This window comes from Sebastes umbrosus, chromosome 5 (assembly GCF_015220745.1).
Source record: "Sebastes umbrosus isolate fSebUmb1 chromosome 5, fSebUmb1.pri, whole genome shotgun sequence".
NCBI classification, from domain to species: Eukaryota; Metazoa; Chordata; class Actinopteri; order Perciformes; family Sebastidae; genus Sebastes; species Sebastes umbrosus.
In genome coordinates this window covers 6,403,073-6,420,024 of record NC_051273.1, presented here as the reverse complement: position 1 = coordinate 6,420,024, position 16,952 = coordinate 6,403,073, and the positions used below count along the sequence as shown (strand labels likewise).

At 40.4% G+C, this 16,952-nt stretch overlaps 1 protein-coding gene across 2 annotated transcripts in view; it reads left to right on the top strand.

Annotated features, from left to right (window-relative positions):
* Positions 1-16,952, top strand: part of ano8b (anoctamin 8b) — a 48,182-nt gene that overhangs the window by 21,738 nt on the left and 9,492 nt on the right. Inside the window, exons 2-14 of one of the 2 annotated variants that reach the window (XM_037769978.1) lie at positions 2,599-2,709; positions 3,737-3,869; positions 8,309-8,447; positions 8,573-8,669; positions 9,775-9,891; positions 10,753-10,880; positions 10,965-11,126; positions 11,238-11,390; positions 11,666-11,792; positions 12,006-12,061; positions 12,162-12,236; positions 12,410-12,544; positions 16,686-16,933. In XM_037769978.1, the coding sequence (XP_037625906.1) occupies positions 2,599-2,709; positions 3,737-3,869; positions 8,309-8,447; positions 8,573-8,669; positions 9,775-9,891; positions 10,753-10,880; positions 10,965-11,126; positions 11,238-11,390; positions 11,666-11,792; positions 12,006-12,061; positions 12,162-12,236; positions 12,410-12,544; positions 16,686-16,933 (1,681 nt within the window). The remainder of the gene's footprint in view (positions 1-2,598; positions 2,710-3,736; positions 3,870-8,308; positions 8,448-8,572; positions 8,670-9,774; positions 9,892-10,752; positions 10,881-10,964; positions 11,127-11,237; positions 11,391-11,665; positions 11,793-12,005; positions 12,062-12,161; positions 12,237-12,409; positions 12,545-16,685; positions 16,934-16,952) is intronic. The other variant, XM_037769979.1, reaches the window with a different exon arrangement.

Here is a 16,952-nt window from a genome sequence, read left to right as displayed (position 1 = left end):
TGGACAATATTTGTCATTGTTTTGTGTTGTTAATTGATTTCCAATAATAAATATATATATACATTTGCATAACGCAGCATATTTGTATTAACTACTTGACAATTGACGATTAATTTTTGATTAATTGCGATTAAATATTCATTATATGTAAGTCTTCCTCATTAAGTCTGGAGGAACGCAATATCTGAGTAACAAAAAAGCTATTAGACAAAAATGGATTTTGAGGCAAAATTTAAAGTTGCAATATTTGACTTTTTTGGGCAGCAAAACACAATATTGACATGTTATCAAATAATATAGTTGTTTTGGTGAATGTGTTAGCAAACAGTTGTTTATTTCCCCCTCCAGCAGACACAGAGCACCACATTCATTTGGAGTTGTGCTTCTTGGCAGACATTCAATCTCTTTTTACTGTAGCTCTGGTTTGGTCTCCACAAACTCCTCAGGAAAATATCTGGCTGTTAAAGGGATAGTGGTGTTTTGAAGTGGGGTTGTATGAGGTACTTATCAGTGTACACTTAAACTGATATTGATTTTTTTAGGTGAGTCTTTTGCTTTTAGCTGGCTAAAATACATTTTGCTGTCAGCCCCGTCCACAGCACTATATTGCTTTGCTCCTGTGTCGATACTCCTGTCTGTTTCTCCAAACTGGGAGCGTACTGACCGTCATCTACTGTAGGTAATGCACCAACTACGGATAAGTACCTCATACAACCCCACTTCAAAACACTGGAACTATCCCTTTAAGCTGCTAAATGCTCCACTGTGTTCACCAGCTAGTTGCGAACTTTATCTGTCTGCTGGACAGGAAGCATACAGTGGGTTTATTACAGCTTTTTAGCTGATAACAGCTGCCTACTGTGGATGGAAATTAGGTTGAGAGTGGAGATTAGGAGCCAGAAAACCAAAACATTGATCCAAAATAGGTTAAAAGGCTCCGTAAGGATGGAGTAGGGCTATACTATATCGATATTGTGATATGAGACTAGATATTGTCTTAGATTTTGGATAACGTAATATTGTAATACACCAATAGTCAACCCTACAATATCATTGCTATATTGACATCGAGGTATTTAGTGAAATATATCATGATATTTGATTTTCTCCATATCACCCAGCCCTAGGATGAAGGTTACTGCAGAGTTGGGTGATGATTCTATGATGGCTGTGATGACCCCTTTCAATCTAATTTAGCAAGTTGTTCCATTATGTAAAACATATTGATTAGTGCAGCTTTAAAATAAGGTCTATGCCAGCAGACTGAATGTTGGTGCACGGCTTTATGAGCAACATCCTGGATGTTGTTCCAGGAAGTAGAGGGACATACTGAGCAGCAGCACAATGATGTTTTTATGTGACAGGTGTTTAATGGATCCACAGATCCTGTGTGATTTACAGCGTCATGCTAGTAGTGGTGATATCATGGTTAAATTTACAGCCTGCCATGACCTTGACCTTTGGGAGTGTTCATGTGTGCATTCACTTTAGCCATGTAAGAAACGTAAACCACTTATAGGCATTAACTTCATGTGTAAGTAAGACGGTACGTAGCTTTTATATTTTGGTCTTGTTTGCTATTTTTACTGCTTTCAAATGCATACGAATAAACAAATTCTTGGATGAATAATACTAAACGTCCCTGTCTATTATCTCTTGGAAGAGCCCCACTCTCTCTGGCACCTCTGACGCTCCATGCCTCAGTGATCACAGGGCTGTTGTGGGACAGGCGTTCTCTCCAGGCTGCTGTCATTATTATTCAGGACCCGAGAAATGGTTTTCACAGACTGTCCTCTGACAGCTGAGCAGGATCTGGGGTTAAACTGGTTACAGAATCACTTGGCACTGCTGCCCCTCTGAAGAACATATCAATGGGAATATGAGAATCTAGCGGGTCAGTGACAGATAAATGAGGTGTCAAAGATAAAGTTCATTCGAGCCAGTACAAAAAATTGCAGGTGATAACTCTATCCATCTTAGAATAAATTTATACTGTGCATTATGATCCTTCAGACTGCTGCATTAAGGGCAACTGTGTTATAATGTGACATTACTGTGTGGCTACAGTAGAGCTATTTTTGGTGTGCTGTTGACTTCAGGAATAGAGACAAGGTAATTCTACACAGCAGCTGAATTCAGTCAAAATTCCTACGTATCGTGTTCTTTTATTATTCAAGGCTTATATGTAGGCGTCCCTGAGACTCAGGACACATGACAACACTGAGACGTAGCTGCACTTACATGTGTTGAGTTGATTGAGCATCTGTGCGTATGAGTGTGACAATTTAGAGAGCGTGGACAATGTGTGGCCTCTGGTCTCGGCAGGGCAGGATTAGCTGTTATGAGGCAAAGGGGCATGACATTTAAATCCCATCCCGTCGAGAAGGACGATTCTGTGTGTGTCTTTCTGTGTGTGTGTGTGTGTGTGTGTGTGTGTGTGTCGGGGCAGCAGGGGTAAGAGTTTTGGAGGGGGGGTTTGGTGGAAAATGTTAGAAATGTCATTGCTTCTTACACGATTTGACTTTGAAAAGGTGACTCTCTCTCTCTCTCTCCCCCTCTGTCCGTCTGTCTGTCTGTCTCTCTGTCTCTATCTCTCAGATAAGTTGTTTGGAAAGCGGCTGCTGCAGGCTGGGAGACACATCATGTCTCATAAGTCTTGGATGAAAACGGTGCCCACGGAGAACTGTGATGTCCTCATGACATTTGCAGGTCAAGCAGTCACACGCTCACACACGTTTGTATTTCTATCCTTGTGAGGACCGTCGTTGACATAGTGAAACCCTAACCTTCACCATCACAACAACATGTATAGGTCAACCCTTTCTCTCAACTAAACCTAGGTGCAACTAATGGATATTTTCATTATCTCCCAGAGCCCAATGTAATATATTCAAATTGCTCGTTTTGTCCAATTAATTGTTTAAAACCTAAAGATATTCAGTATACTGTCATATGTGACAAAGAAAAGCAGCAAATCCTCCATTTGAGAAGCTGGAACCACATAATGTTTTGCAATTTTGCTTGAAAAAATAAATGTGACACCAAATCTTAACCCTTAAACATCCCTTTGAATAAGTGAAGACTGGCCGTAATATCCTAACTTCCCAGTGTCTTCGCTCTTTAGGTCTAAATATTGGTCCTCACAAATATGGAAGTACAAGAGCACACACACACGCAGACACATTTACATTATGCAATTTAACACAAATTTGCAAACAACCTTTTTATTTAAATGCTCCAACCTTCACCACAGCTTCACAAAATGTGAAATGTGATCCAATCTGATAAATATACAGCTGTAAATGTACCCTCAGGCAAGGAAGAAAACAATTTCTCCCATTTAAAGAGATTATTATGTATCTCTAAGAACACAGAGATCCCATCCTACCGCTGAGCAGCAGATAACTATTATCTGCAAGATCAATACAGTCACGTACTGTTGATAATAAAGATGAGAATCATGACTATTATATTGATCGTACTACCTCATTTAACTTTCTTAGCCATAGCCTGAAGGTCAGAGGAGCAGTTTTATGACCAGTTTTAATCTCTGAAGCAGCTGAGAAAGCAGAGAAGAAGAGTCATTCTTAAGTGTTTGTTGGTACGACTCTTAACCTCCAGTTGCTGCTCAGGAATAAATAGTACAAGACTGTGGGAGTACTCCCGGCAGCTACCGTGTACAACGATGCGTGGGTATGTTTGAAAATGTATTTTTATTTTTTATTTCCTGCCACAGACACTACAGATGACCACACGTTGCTATGGCTACTGAACCACATCCGGCTGGGAATCCCAGAGCTCATCATCCAAATACGACATCACAAGCACACACGAGTCTACGCATTCTTCGTCACCGCTACATATGAAAAGTAAGGACTCTGCCTCTCTGAAAAGGTTGTCTATTGTTAGCAACACATTTTTGCAAGGGTATATTTAGTCATAAATTTCAAATCTTATTTGCTCAGTATGGCTACAACTAATGGTTATTTTCATTATTTATTAATCTGTAATTTTATAAAAAGTAATCGACTGTTTGTTTTGTCTATAAAATGTCAGAAAATAGTGAAAATGTTCATCACAGTGACATCTTCAGGTGTCTTGTTTTGTCTGATCAACGGTCCAAAACCCAAAGATATTCAATTAACAATGACATAAAACAGACAAAAGCAGACAATCCTCACATTGGGGAAGTTAGAACAAGTAAATGTTTGTAATTTTTACTTGATAAATGACTCAAAACAACAATTATTGGTTCAAAATAGTTTCGCCAGTTAATTTTCTGTCGCCTGATTAATCGTTAAACGGTTTGACTCCTATTTAACAGCCAAGGGACTAAGACATGTACATACTGTTATTTATTGGATTTAAATTAGAAAAACTATGTGATATAACAGTAAAAAAAATAGCATGAAAAAGAAAAGAAGGAAAAAATTAGGTACAATAGTTTGAGATTATATAGGACTATAATTTTGAGAGTTTTCTGAAGATGTGATGATGTCGAATTTCACCATTAGATGAAGAAGAAGAAGTAGAAAGCACTTTATTGATCCCCTGAGGGGAAATTAAATTTTTTTCACTCTGTTATTTTTTACACACCGTACACACAGCCCTAAATACACGCATGCACAAACAGGACTTATATATACATGCATTAATGGAGAGATGTCAGAACAAGGGGGCTGCCCCTGACAGGCGCCCCGAGCGGTTTGCTCAAGGGCACCTCGGCATTGCCCAAGAGGCAATCTGGCATCTCTCCAGCTACCAGTTCATACTAAGTACTTGGTCCATGTGGGGACTCAAACCCGGCGACCCTCCGGTTCCCAAGCCAAATCTAATTTTAGGAAAACTGTCATAGTATAAAGACACATGTATAAAATCTGAGTACAAAAAGTCACTATGTGAAATGGGTACTAAGGGGATATCATCACACATGAATACAGATGGACTCATTGGATCCACAAGAGTCCCAGCTTTCCAGTAATACCCAATTTATGCAGTTCTAAGTCTTTTTAGGGACCACAATATGCAGAAATATTCAAATACACCAAAAAAAAAGTCTTGTGGGAACCCATATTGAATCCATTTTCAATCACATATATTGAAGTCAGACATCAAGGGACCCTTTGAAAATGGCCATGTCAGTTTTTCCTTGCCAAAATGTAGCGTAACTTTATAAGTATGACAAGTATAACATGGTTGGTACCAATAGATTCCTCAGGTAGGATGCCTGTAGCTTCCCTCTAGCTTTAAAATTGAGCCCGCTACAACGTCTGAAAGACAGAATAGTGGCCGGGTCCGATGGCGGAAATTGGATTTTTAAGAGGTTAATTAAAAATCGATACAGCGTATTGGAGAATTGATACAGTATTGCAAAACATAATATCGCGATACTCATGTGTATGGATATTTTCTTACACTCCTACTCAACAGATAAAGAAGATGCCAAATGAATAATAGAGTATATGTATCAGTGCTTCCTCTAGTAGTTTGAGGTTTAGTTATTTTTAAATGCTACTACTGGAGTTGTTTGTTTAAGACAAAAATATCCTAGCTGTTCTGTGCTGGGGTACAAGTGTACCTTCGTTTATTGTGGTATTGTATTTAGCTGCAGCTATAGAAGGCACGGTAGCTCATACAGAGTGAATCATTAGTGAAGCCTGGTTTACTGTATCAGCACCACTGCTCTGCCTCCCTCTGGCTGCAGGTTATTTAAAGGTTTGCAGAAGGTTAGTCTCAGGCTAAATAGTATGGATTGTATTTGCTCTGATTACACTGCCCAGATATAGTCTCTTGTTTTGAAAATATCCCCATGGGAACTTGGGGATGAGCCCGGGGTCATTTTAATCTCAGCGTTGACTTTGGTGTATAAATACTGAGAAATACAATCCAGGGGATCAGGGTGTCACACGCTGTTCCATACTGCGTTTCACCTCTTGACAAATGTAGAGTCCTCTCTGCTGACTGTGCATTTACCAACAGGCCTCTTGAAAAGTCTCAACCAAGCCTTTTACCAGTGAATGGAGCAGGAATAGACAGATGGCCAGAAGGAACAAAATAAGAGAAGATAGATGCGAAGGAACAGATGCAAAGAGAGAACAAGCGAGGAAGAGAAAGAGGAGTCAAGCAGAAAGACAAAGAGAAAACAACAAGGAGGGTAATGTGGTAGAGATTGCTCTCTGAAAGTGTGCCAGTGGGTTTTAGATAAAATGCTCAAGTGAAATGATTGCTGTGTGACAAGAAGCGCACTCTCCTCTCTCTCTCTACACACACACACACCTGCTGTTAGATAGGTTGACCTACATCTCATGTGATAAAAGAGATAACCCAGAAAGTACTCCATCCTCTCAAACCCACCTTGACTAGTCATTCCCTTTGCATACTAAAGCGGTGAGAATTTCCCTTTAAATCCCTGCGATGTGAGAATACCAGCTGAGGGCTCCAGGTGTGTTTGCTGTCAACTGTTGGCTTGTTGTTATATTATCCTATCAACTGAAATGGCATTGCTCTTTCTCCTATGTTTGTTTTGAAAGAGAGACCAGTGTAGGATATGATCTGGGTATGAGATCAAAACAGCTGGGCTCACAGATTCAATGCTGTTATTTTCAGAAAGTCTCCATTCATGGCTTTGAAAACAACTATAGCAGAAAGCACAATGGTAGCAATTAACATACTCAAGTCAAGTGGTGGCATACAGTAAATGTCCTCCTCCTCCTCCTCCTCGTCTTTCCATAGCTGACGTACCGTACATTACTCATATCTCAGCTCTGACTGGGCAATTTACAGCATGCCGTCCTGTTCTGCTGACTTTCTACATTACGTCTGATAGAGATATTTGCTAAATTAGCATAAACCTTACGTGCAGTGCTCTCCCTCAGCAGTATTCTGCTCTTTTACAAGGCAAGCTTTGTCCACACCTTCCCTTTGACTGCGTCTCCAAATTAAGACTCCTTGTATTTGGGGAGAGAGAGTGTAAAAGGCGATAAAGTTTTCGATTAAATAAGAAAGGGGGAATCTCATCAAGATTCCTGGCAGCAGCAGCGGGAGCTGCACACCTTTGAAAGGCCTTGCAGTTATTGGCTTAGATTACTAAACAGTTGGTTTAAATAGATACAGCCTGTTTTGTTTTTTCTCAGACAAGGACCTTTATTGTGATGGTGCTGCACACTAAGCAGTATTCAGCGGTGCTACAGGAGCTTACACCTCAGAATTTCTGCTGTAATCCATCATGGTGCTGATCGTACTTCACTGCACTGCCTGGAGCTGCATGATGGATGGATGTTACAGGCCCACCTAGGCTGTGCTCCTGCATGTGTGTGTGTAAACTATATATATATATATACACATGTTCATGTGACAGAGAGAGGTGAGCTGCCTGCCTGGAGGGACACAGAGGGCGTGGTGCTGCATTATCGCTGCGATTTCAGCACAAAGCCGCCGGGAAGGACAGAAGGAGAGGAGAAGGGGATGATGGGATAAAGGAGGAGGAGGAGGGGGAGAAGGAAACAAAGGAGAGGACTGTGGGCGATAAAAGGATGAAGAGAGGAGGGGAGAGTAGACAGAGTGGCTGGAGAAAGGAGGAGGAGAAGAGACATGGAGAAAGGGTTGATGGGAAATGAGATGATGAGAGAGAGTGATGAGGTTAAAGCATTAGAGAGAGAGAGTTCAGATGACTTTAACACTACGAAGGACAATCCATCTATGCTAATGTTGTTGTTTGCTGGTGGTTTTTGTAATCCCATTAAACAACTGGCCAAATACACGCTGGTCATTTCCAGTAAGATATTTTCTACAGAGCTAAAATTGAGTTTAATAGAAATGTATTCAGCTATCCATCATAGGACTGCAACTGTTTTCATTATTAGTAATTGTTTAATGATTGTTTTTTTACTTGTGAAAAGTTCATTAATATTTATTCTATAAAATGTCCAAACATGTGGAAAAATGTAAATCCCAATTTCCCAGAGCACAAAGTGAAATCTTCAAATTGGTTGTGTTTTCCAACCAACAGTCCAAAGGGGAAAAAGATCAAATATTCAAAGGTATAACACAGAAAAGCAGTAAATCCTCACAATGAATTAGAGAATGGTTGTCATTTTTGCTTGATAAATGACTAAATCAATTATCAAAATAGTTGTTGATTAATATCAACATTAATCTGGAAAGGTCAGGTTTTAGGTACAAGTCCCTTCAGAGTCAAAGGAAAAGGTTTTTAAACACTGACCATTTTTCACCAACGTTCAACTGGGGTAAGAGATGTATACTGTATGATGCTCTGTAACACTCTCAGTCTCTCTGTGTTGTCCTGCAGTTTGTTGCGAGGTGCTGAGGAGATGGGACTGAGGAAAGGGGTGAAAACCGAGTTTGGCGGAGGAACACGAAACTTCTCCTGTGAGGAGGACTACATCTACGAGAACATCGAGAGCGAGCTGTGTTTCTTTACTTCACAGGTCAGCGTTAGCGTGTGCACACACACACGCACGCACGCGCACACACACACACACACACACACACACACACACGCAAGTGAATATGCTGTAAATGCATCACCTGAATTTACTCTTGTTCTCTGCAGGAGAGGCAGAGCATCATTAAATACTGGCTGGATAATCTACGTGCCAAACATGGGGAGGTGCTTCATAATATCAACTTCCTGGAGGGCCAGCCAATTAGTAAGTTGCATCCTTTATCAGTACATTATGTGATATTTGTCTTTATTAAAAAGAAGGCAGTTCTTTGGCAGGCTTTTGGAAATAATCCCTCAGTTGATTTGGGTTTAAACTAAACCAGTTGTGATGGATTTGACGGTTTACTGTTTTATCTTTATATTAGGGCTGTCAATCGATTAAGATATTTAATCGCAATTAATCGCATGATTGTCCATAGTTAATTGCGGTTAATTACCCTCACAGGTACTGCATTTAGCATAAAAAATATGCTCAAATCATAACATGGCAAACTGCAGCCCAACAGGCAACAACAGCTGTCAGTGTGTCAGTGTGCTGACTTGACTATGACTTGCCCCAAACTGCATGTGCTTATCATAAAGTGGGCATGTCTGTAAAGGTGAGACTTAGTGTGACTTGCGTTAATGCGTTAAAGAAATTAGTGGCGTTAAATTAAATTTGTATATACCGCCTTTCTTGTCTTAACAACCACTCAGAGCTTTACAACACAAGCCAGCAATCACACACACATTCATACACTGGTAGCAGAGGCTGCCATACAAGGTGCCACCTGCTCATCAGCTGCAATAAACATTCACACTTACATTTACACACAGATGGTACTTCCACATCAGGAGCAATTTAGGGTTCAGTATCTTGCCCAAGAACACTATGACAAGTAGACTGCAGGGGCCAGGTGTGAACTGATATTTAGAATAGCAATTATTGATATCATGTTAATAATACACACAAGATAATATGTAAATAATCCAGTGCCTCTTAAATAGAGCCTAACCAAGTTATACGTCAGTCGATCTCAGCTGATTTACTCATATTAAATTAAGCTGTGCGGTGTGAGAGTCATGTCGCAGCTGTCTGCAGTGTTACTACATTATTCAACACAGGCTACTAACCCTGAATCACCGTAGCAAAATACAGCTGGAGTCAAGAAATGTAACAGCCACCTGTTTAATGGTTGAAACCATAAACCACCACAAAAAATAACAATTACCAACATAAGCCACCATGTTCTGGACAGACACATTACATTACAAACGCTAACAAATAGTAACACACTGTAAGTCATTTTAACTTACTTTCTTCTCTGCAGTCCCGGAGCTGAGTGCGCGAGGTGTGATCCAGCAGGTGTTTCCTCTCCATGAGCAGAGGATCCTCAGTCAGCTGATGAAGTCCTGGGTTCAGGCTGTTTGTGAGAAACAGCCTTTAGGTCAGTAGAACAAGACACTCATACGCAGAGACAAACTAATATATACATAACACTCTAATACAGCCACCAAGACAGAAGAAAGTACGTTTGACGGACAGTAGTGTGAATCACTTGCTTTGCTCGTGGTTCCTTGTTCTGTCCTTTAACTCAGGGGTTCTCAAACATTTTGGGACCAGGGAACCCTTAAACAGAGAAAAATTTACCAAGGACCCCTCATAATCGTAACACCAACTAAGCAAAATGCTTACTAACATTTTTAACTATTTGTATTCTAAAACTTTTCAGCCTAAATACATTAGCCTTGTTTGTTAGTGATAAACAGAAACACATTTCAATTTGAATCATGTTAACGCCACTTTGTTTTGCCCTTATATTCCTGGTGCTTTGTAATCAGAAGTCGCTTCAGCATGGCCGGCTTCATGGCTTCGAATGCTGGCGAATGAAGACACATGACGCATTCTGGTCTCCCGTCGCTGTCGCTCGATATAACTCATCATATTTTCACAATTTATCTAGTTTGGGCTTAGTGTCACTTGAATAAGCTAAGCTAAGCAGCAGGAAAGGTTCATTGCGCCCTGAGTGAAGTGCCTGATTCATGACAGATTGACGTGATGAGTCACAATCATATCAGTTTCTATTGGCCCAAAGCTAACGTGGGTGGTAGTAATGGACACAGTATGCTTTTTATTTGGCACATATGTACTTTTTAATGATACAGCACAATTTAATAATTTATAGCAGATTATTTTGTGGACCCCCTGACAGAGTGCCACGGACCCCACTTTGAGAATCACTGTTTTAACTGTCACAATAACTGTAATATTATCCTTCTAATTTGTCATTTTTCACTGGTGTTTACAGATGATATCTGTGACTACTTTGGGGTGAAGATCGCCATGTATTTTGCCTGGCTGGGATTTTACACCACTTCTATGTTATATCCTGCTGTGATCGGCTTTGTGCTGTGGATGCTCACTGAGTCAGATCAGGTGAGGAGAGAAGCCGTTGTAGCTTAAGGCAACTGAAAAATTAACAACATCATAGTCTAAGTCTGCGTGTTTGTGTTGTTTCAGACGAGTCGTGACATCTGCTGTGTGGTGTTTGCCCTGTTCAACGTGGTGTGGGCCACTCTGTTTCTGGAGCGGTGGAAGAGGAGGGGGGCCGAGCTGGCGTTCAAGTGGGGAACACTGGATACGCCGGCTGAATCCCTGGAGGAGCCACGGCCTCAGTTCCGGGTGAGAGAAACTAAAACTCTGACTCCTTCCATCTCCATATCCTCTTCGCTTCTCTTTCATGCCCTTTCATACACTCTCTCTCTCTCTCTCTCTCTCTCTCTCTCTCGGCAGGGAGTCAAGCGCTGCAGTCCCGTAACAGGATGTGAGGAGTTCTACTATCCTCCGTGGCGGAGGCGTGTATTCAGGTGGCTGGTCAGCCTGCCCATCTGTATCCTCTGTCTCTGCTTTGTCTTCCTGGTCATGCTCATCTGCTTTGAGCTGCAGGTCAGTCAGCTGTCAGCATCTGTCTTTTACGTGTCCTGCTTGTATAAATGTAGCAATACTAGTTTTAGTGGTAAAAAAAATCTCCTTGCTCTGCATCTGTCCTTGTTTACAGCAGTTTCGGCAATTTTCTTTTATGGGTGGATGTAATGACGCAGCAAGCCCGTTAGACGTCTAAGTTCTACAGGCTATGGGTAGAACTTGATACGAATAAAGCGACTTGATGTTTTTTTTTCTCGGAGGTGACGTGTAAAAAATCTGTGATTGTGTCTCTGCAGGAGTTTGTGATGGGGATCAAGGAAATGCCTCGGCTAGCTCGCTTCATCCCCAAAATCATGCTAGCTATCACTGTGACTGCATGTGACGAGGTGTACAGGAAAATAGCCTGCTGGCTCAACGACATGGGTGAGAGTCAAGCTTACAGAATTATATGAATATCAATCATAATAACAAGATAATAATAATAATCTTAATACAATTGATTTCATCTGAGATTCTTTAACACTCCTTGTGGATCTTTAGTAATCTCTTGTGAACTAATTAGTAATTACTTTCAATTATTTTACTGTATATTACGTTTAGGAGTGGTAAGGGATGAATTATATTGTTTTTCCACAGAAAACTATAGACTCCAGAGTGCCTATGAGAAAAATCTCATCATCAAAATGGTTCTTGTGAGTGTCTTTTCATTACATTCATATCTAAACACTATGTGATTGAGAAACTTCACACAACTTTCTCCTTAATGACACCTGGCATTTCTTCCTCTTACAGTTTCAGTTTGTAAATTCTTATCTCAGCCTTTTTTACATTGGATTCTACCTCAAAGACATGGAGCGCCTGAAAGAGGTAAGAAACATCCCAGCTCTAATGTTCCTGTCACTCATTAGCTCCAGTAATTCATTTTGCCTCACAACATCTGTCGTTCTCCCATCCTTAAATGCTTTGCTCTCTCTGCTTACATGCATTCATTTCCATAACCATCCATCCGCACATCTCATCCATTTGTCCGTCTATGGAAGATGCTGCTGGTGTTGTCTCTGTTAAGGAGTCTGCAGCGGCAGGTCCGGGTCAATCTGCTGCCTTCCCTCTACCTCAAGATCCAGATGCTTGTGGTGTCTGTGCCCTGGTTCTTCAGGGCTTTACTCAGGTCTAAAGTATGCTCCCTGTACATCCACTGTCTGGGCGAGAGGTCCACTTCTGACCACCTGGGTCTTAACCTTGCATGCTCCGTGCCGATCACGACATGAACTTGAACTACCAGCTAGCTTTGTATGAAATTATAGCGTGTGTTTTGATTGCATTTGTCTGGTGAAAACCTTGCAACTTCAAGAACCCAATTCATAATTTCAAAATGTCATCACGTCAAATATAATCCTGTTTTTCCTGCTTCTTAAAAACTCCATATTTTGGAGACACATGGCTTTCACCAGACAGACATGATGGATGAGCAGTTTAAGGCGGTAGAGAATTTAAAATGTAGCCGTCAGAAGATAATGTCTGATTGTTTCAATGATTGTTTTTTTCTTTGAAACCTCACCTGCTTATATGAGCATCATTCAGTTACAAAAGTTGAGTGGTTTTGCCATTTTTTTCTTTTGACATGGGGATGTGGAATTGATGTGGATTTTTTTTATTGGCCTTTTCCTTCCGTGCCGTTTGTTTGAATTATTTTTCCGATACAACTCTCACCACTCGCACCTCGATTGTCACTGTCTGTCAGTTTCTGTTACACCCTCAGCCAGAGTGCCACCTCATTGAGCTTGTCATATTCTTTCAACATCACCTGACATCCTTGTCTGATTCACAACCAGTTCAGCCCAGCTTCTGCAAATATTTGTCACAGTATATTTACTTTTTTGCTAAACAATCATTCCACTTACAACTGCATTAAAGAAACAGTGTGTAGCATTTCTGGGAATCTATTAGCAGGGATGTGAAAACTACGTTTTCATTAGCGTATAATCACCTGAAACTAAGAATCGTTGTGTTTTTGTTACCTTAGAATGAGCCAATTATATCTACATACGAAGCGGGTCCTCTCTTCACGGAGCCGGCTGCCATGTTTCTACAGTAGCCCAGAACGGACAAACCAAACACTGGCTCTAAATGGGTCCATTCGCGTTTTCACGTCAGCCACCGTCATTCTCCTACTCGCTTGGCACATGGGAGAATTTTCTGCTGGTTGAAATCTGCAACCTAGATGTCGTCAGATCCTACACACTTTACCTTTAAAACACAAGAGTGAAATAACAATGAGAACTATAAGCAGACAGGATTTTTCTTAGTTAATTTTCATACAGTAGTTAAATGAATAGAAACCAATAGCTGTCCCAAAAGTAAGAAAAACATGGCTAAAACATGGCTAAAACACTGGTGTAGTCCTTTAAGTGTCTGAAATGAAAACCATCTGGTGTTGTCAGCATGATTCTGCCAGCGTCTGACTCTGACGTATCTGTGCCGACTGCTCCAGGTAGCAGTGGGAGAACAGTATCTCCCTTTTCTCCATTTCCAAGGTCTCCCATCATTGACTGAAAGTAACATCCTGTCCATGATCTTGCCAGGAAGTCATTGTGGTTTTGTGTTTGCATCTCTGCTGTAGCTAGGATATTGTGCGTCAGCAGTATTTGACTTGGAAACAATTGCTTTTTAGATTAAAAGCCAATAACGGATAGTAAGCTTTGTGATGCTGCAATTCTTAGTATGCGTATCCTCTGGGTGTGTATTAAAGATCTGAAGACATACTCAATGCTCGGTTTTGTGGATAATTCTGGTTTATTACAACCTGGGTTCATTTTTCCGAGTACTGGCCAACATTTCTATCCGTTTTGACAATATTTACTTCATGAGATCTGGAAAGCAATATTGCTACAATAAAGCTTGATGTGTCAAGAGGCATGAGCAGTCAGACAATCACACAGGTCAACCAACTGAAATCAGCCCACTCAAATGGTGGATATAATATTTGGGGTTATAATAATTATACCCTTTGTTCAAATAAAGGAAGTTTTGCCATCCAGAGGGTTTGTTTAAAACCTGTATGAAGGTCTGACTGCTTACCTTACTCGCCCTATCAGACTTCTCTTTTGTGATGTCGCTCAACTCATTTTTATTACACGTAAGGGATAATGCCCGATGAGGTGTCCATTATTAGGAATTAATGGATGATGGGGAGGCCATGGTCATTTGCCAAAGAAAAAACATGAAGACCTTGATATATTTTCATGCCTTTTGCAACCAAAATCTAAAGTTTTTCACAAGTCATTACTTCGTTTCCCTGACAACACTTGACGGTTTGCTAATACCTGGAACAATCATTAAAATCCCAGACATTAAATGTTGTTCCCTAGCTAAATGAACACTTTTCACTCCTCAGCGCCAAACCAGGCATTACTCCTCTGTTGTTAAGAGCCAGCAAGATTCAAAGTCAATAGTATTTTGTAGCCTGAGGTTGAAATATCATTTGACAGTGTGTTTAACAACAAGAGTAGTTAGCTAACTAATCCAGCCATGTCATTGTCCCACAAAATCGTATTAGCATAACGCTAACGCTGTGCTAGCAAGATTCAAAGTCAATAACAGCAGCTTGCTAGCTATCTAAATATACTTCTGTTTAACAACAAGACAAGCTATAGCTACCCAGCCATGTAACTAATTATCCCCAAACCAATATTAAGACATCACAGACAGACACAACGTGTTTCAGAGGGCAGTGCAACTTACTTCTTTTAGCCTGTTTGTTACAGTCGTCACCCTGTGGTGTTCAGAGGATGACGCACTGAGGGACTAACTCACTGTAATGTAGCCAGCGCATTGATTTAGAACTGTGAACAGGCTGTTTCACAGGAACTACTTACGTAGCAGGTGTTCATTATCAGGAATTAATGTAGACCTTGCAGCCAATCAGAATCGAGTATTCACCCAGACCAGGGGTCTCTTAGCAACCTGCGGCTCCGGAGCCACATGCGTCTCTTTAGCTCCTCTCCAGTGGCTCCCTGTGCCTTTATTAAAAGATTTGTGGAAATGAATAACTGTTTTTTGTTTACATTTTCATTTTTTTTTATCATTGTTGTAGGTATATGGTACGACGGAGTATTAGGGCCACATTGAGGAAAAAAAATAATCTGAGATTTCAAGAAAAAAGTCATAATATTACAAAAATAAAATAATATGTTTACAAGAAAAAAGTCAAAATATTATGAGAATAAAGTCAGAAGTTTACGAGAAAAAAGTCATAATATTATAAAGTAGTAATTTTACGTGATATTACAACCTTTTTTCTCGTAAAGTTATGACTTTATTCTCGTAATATTGCGACTTTTTTCTTGTAAACATATTATTTTATTTTCGTAATATTATGACTTTTTTCTCGAAATCTCAGATTTATTTTTTTTCCTCAATGTGGCCCTAATACTCAGTCGTACCATAGACCTACAACAATGATAAAAAAAAAATGAAAATGTAAACAAAAAACAAGTTATGACTTTATTCTTGTAATATTACGACTTTTTTTCTCATAAAGTTATGACTTTTTTCTCGTAATGTTACGACTTTATTCTGGAAATCTCAATGTGGCCCGAATACTCCATAGTACATTTGCTCTTTGGCCCTCACTGCATTAGACTTATATACTATTAAACTTAGACTATAAACTGTGTTACCTTCATCACAATGCTCAAATGTTTTGCGGCTCCAGACAGATTTTTTTTTTTTTAACCTAAAATGGCTCTTTTGATAGTAAAGGTTGCTGACCCCTGACCCAGACCATGGTATAAATAATAATGGAGCTACTTAAATTGTTATAAACCTGAATTATCCTTCAAGTTGAGCTTATTAATAAATAAGTACAAATTTTGTACTTCCTGCTGTGTGTGATTTGGATTTGTTCATCAGTCATTGGCCTCAATGCATCACATGCCAATGACATGTTGTTTCAATGGTCTTAAAGGGCACATCCGCAGTGAATCACATGGTCCAGAAAACTGCGACTGCACTGCTCCCTGTTGGATCTTTCAAACATATTGCACCTCTGGACCCCAATCAGTGACGGAGGATGCTTTTCAATTTATAGGGAACCGTAAAGCAGCAGTTTTCTGCCTTATTTGATTTGTTTGTGGATAAAGTCTGCATAAATAATTGTGTTTTGATTGGCATTTGTTCCATGAGGGTTTATCCTCTCAGCCTGCATCCTAAGAGTTTCCTTTACATGCTCTGATTAGTTGGACAGCATATTCCACAGGATGTTCACTCAGCGTGGCAGCTAATTTTTTACTGAATGTTTCTCTCTGTCCTTGTCAGATGCTGGCCACTCTGCTCATCATACGCCAGTTCCTTCAAAATGTGAAGGAGGTGCTGCAGCCTTACCTGTATGAGCGCCACAAGCTAGGCGAGCTCACACTGCGAGCCGTGTGGGACCTGCTGCTCTCGGTGCTGCTGAAATACGGCCGGCTGGCAGCGGGAAAAGCCCAGGCCTCTCCCAACGACCAGGCCATGCCAGGACCTGGACTGAGGGGCACCAGGCCCGGGTTGGGGTACACAGATAGAAGGTCAGACTCATTATTTAAA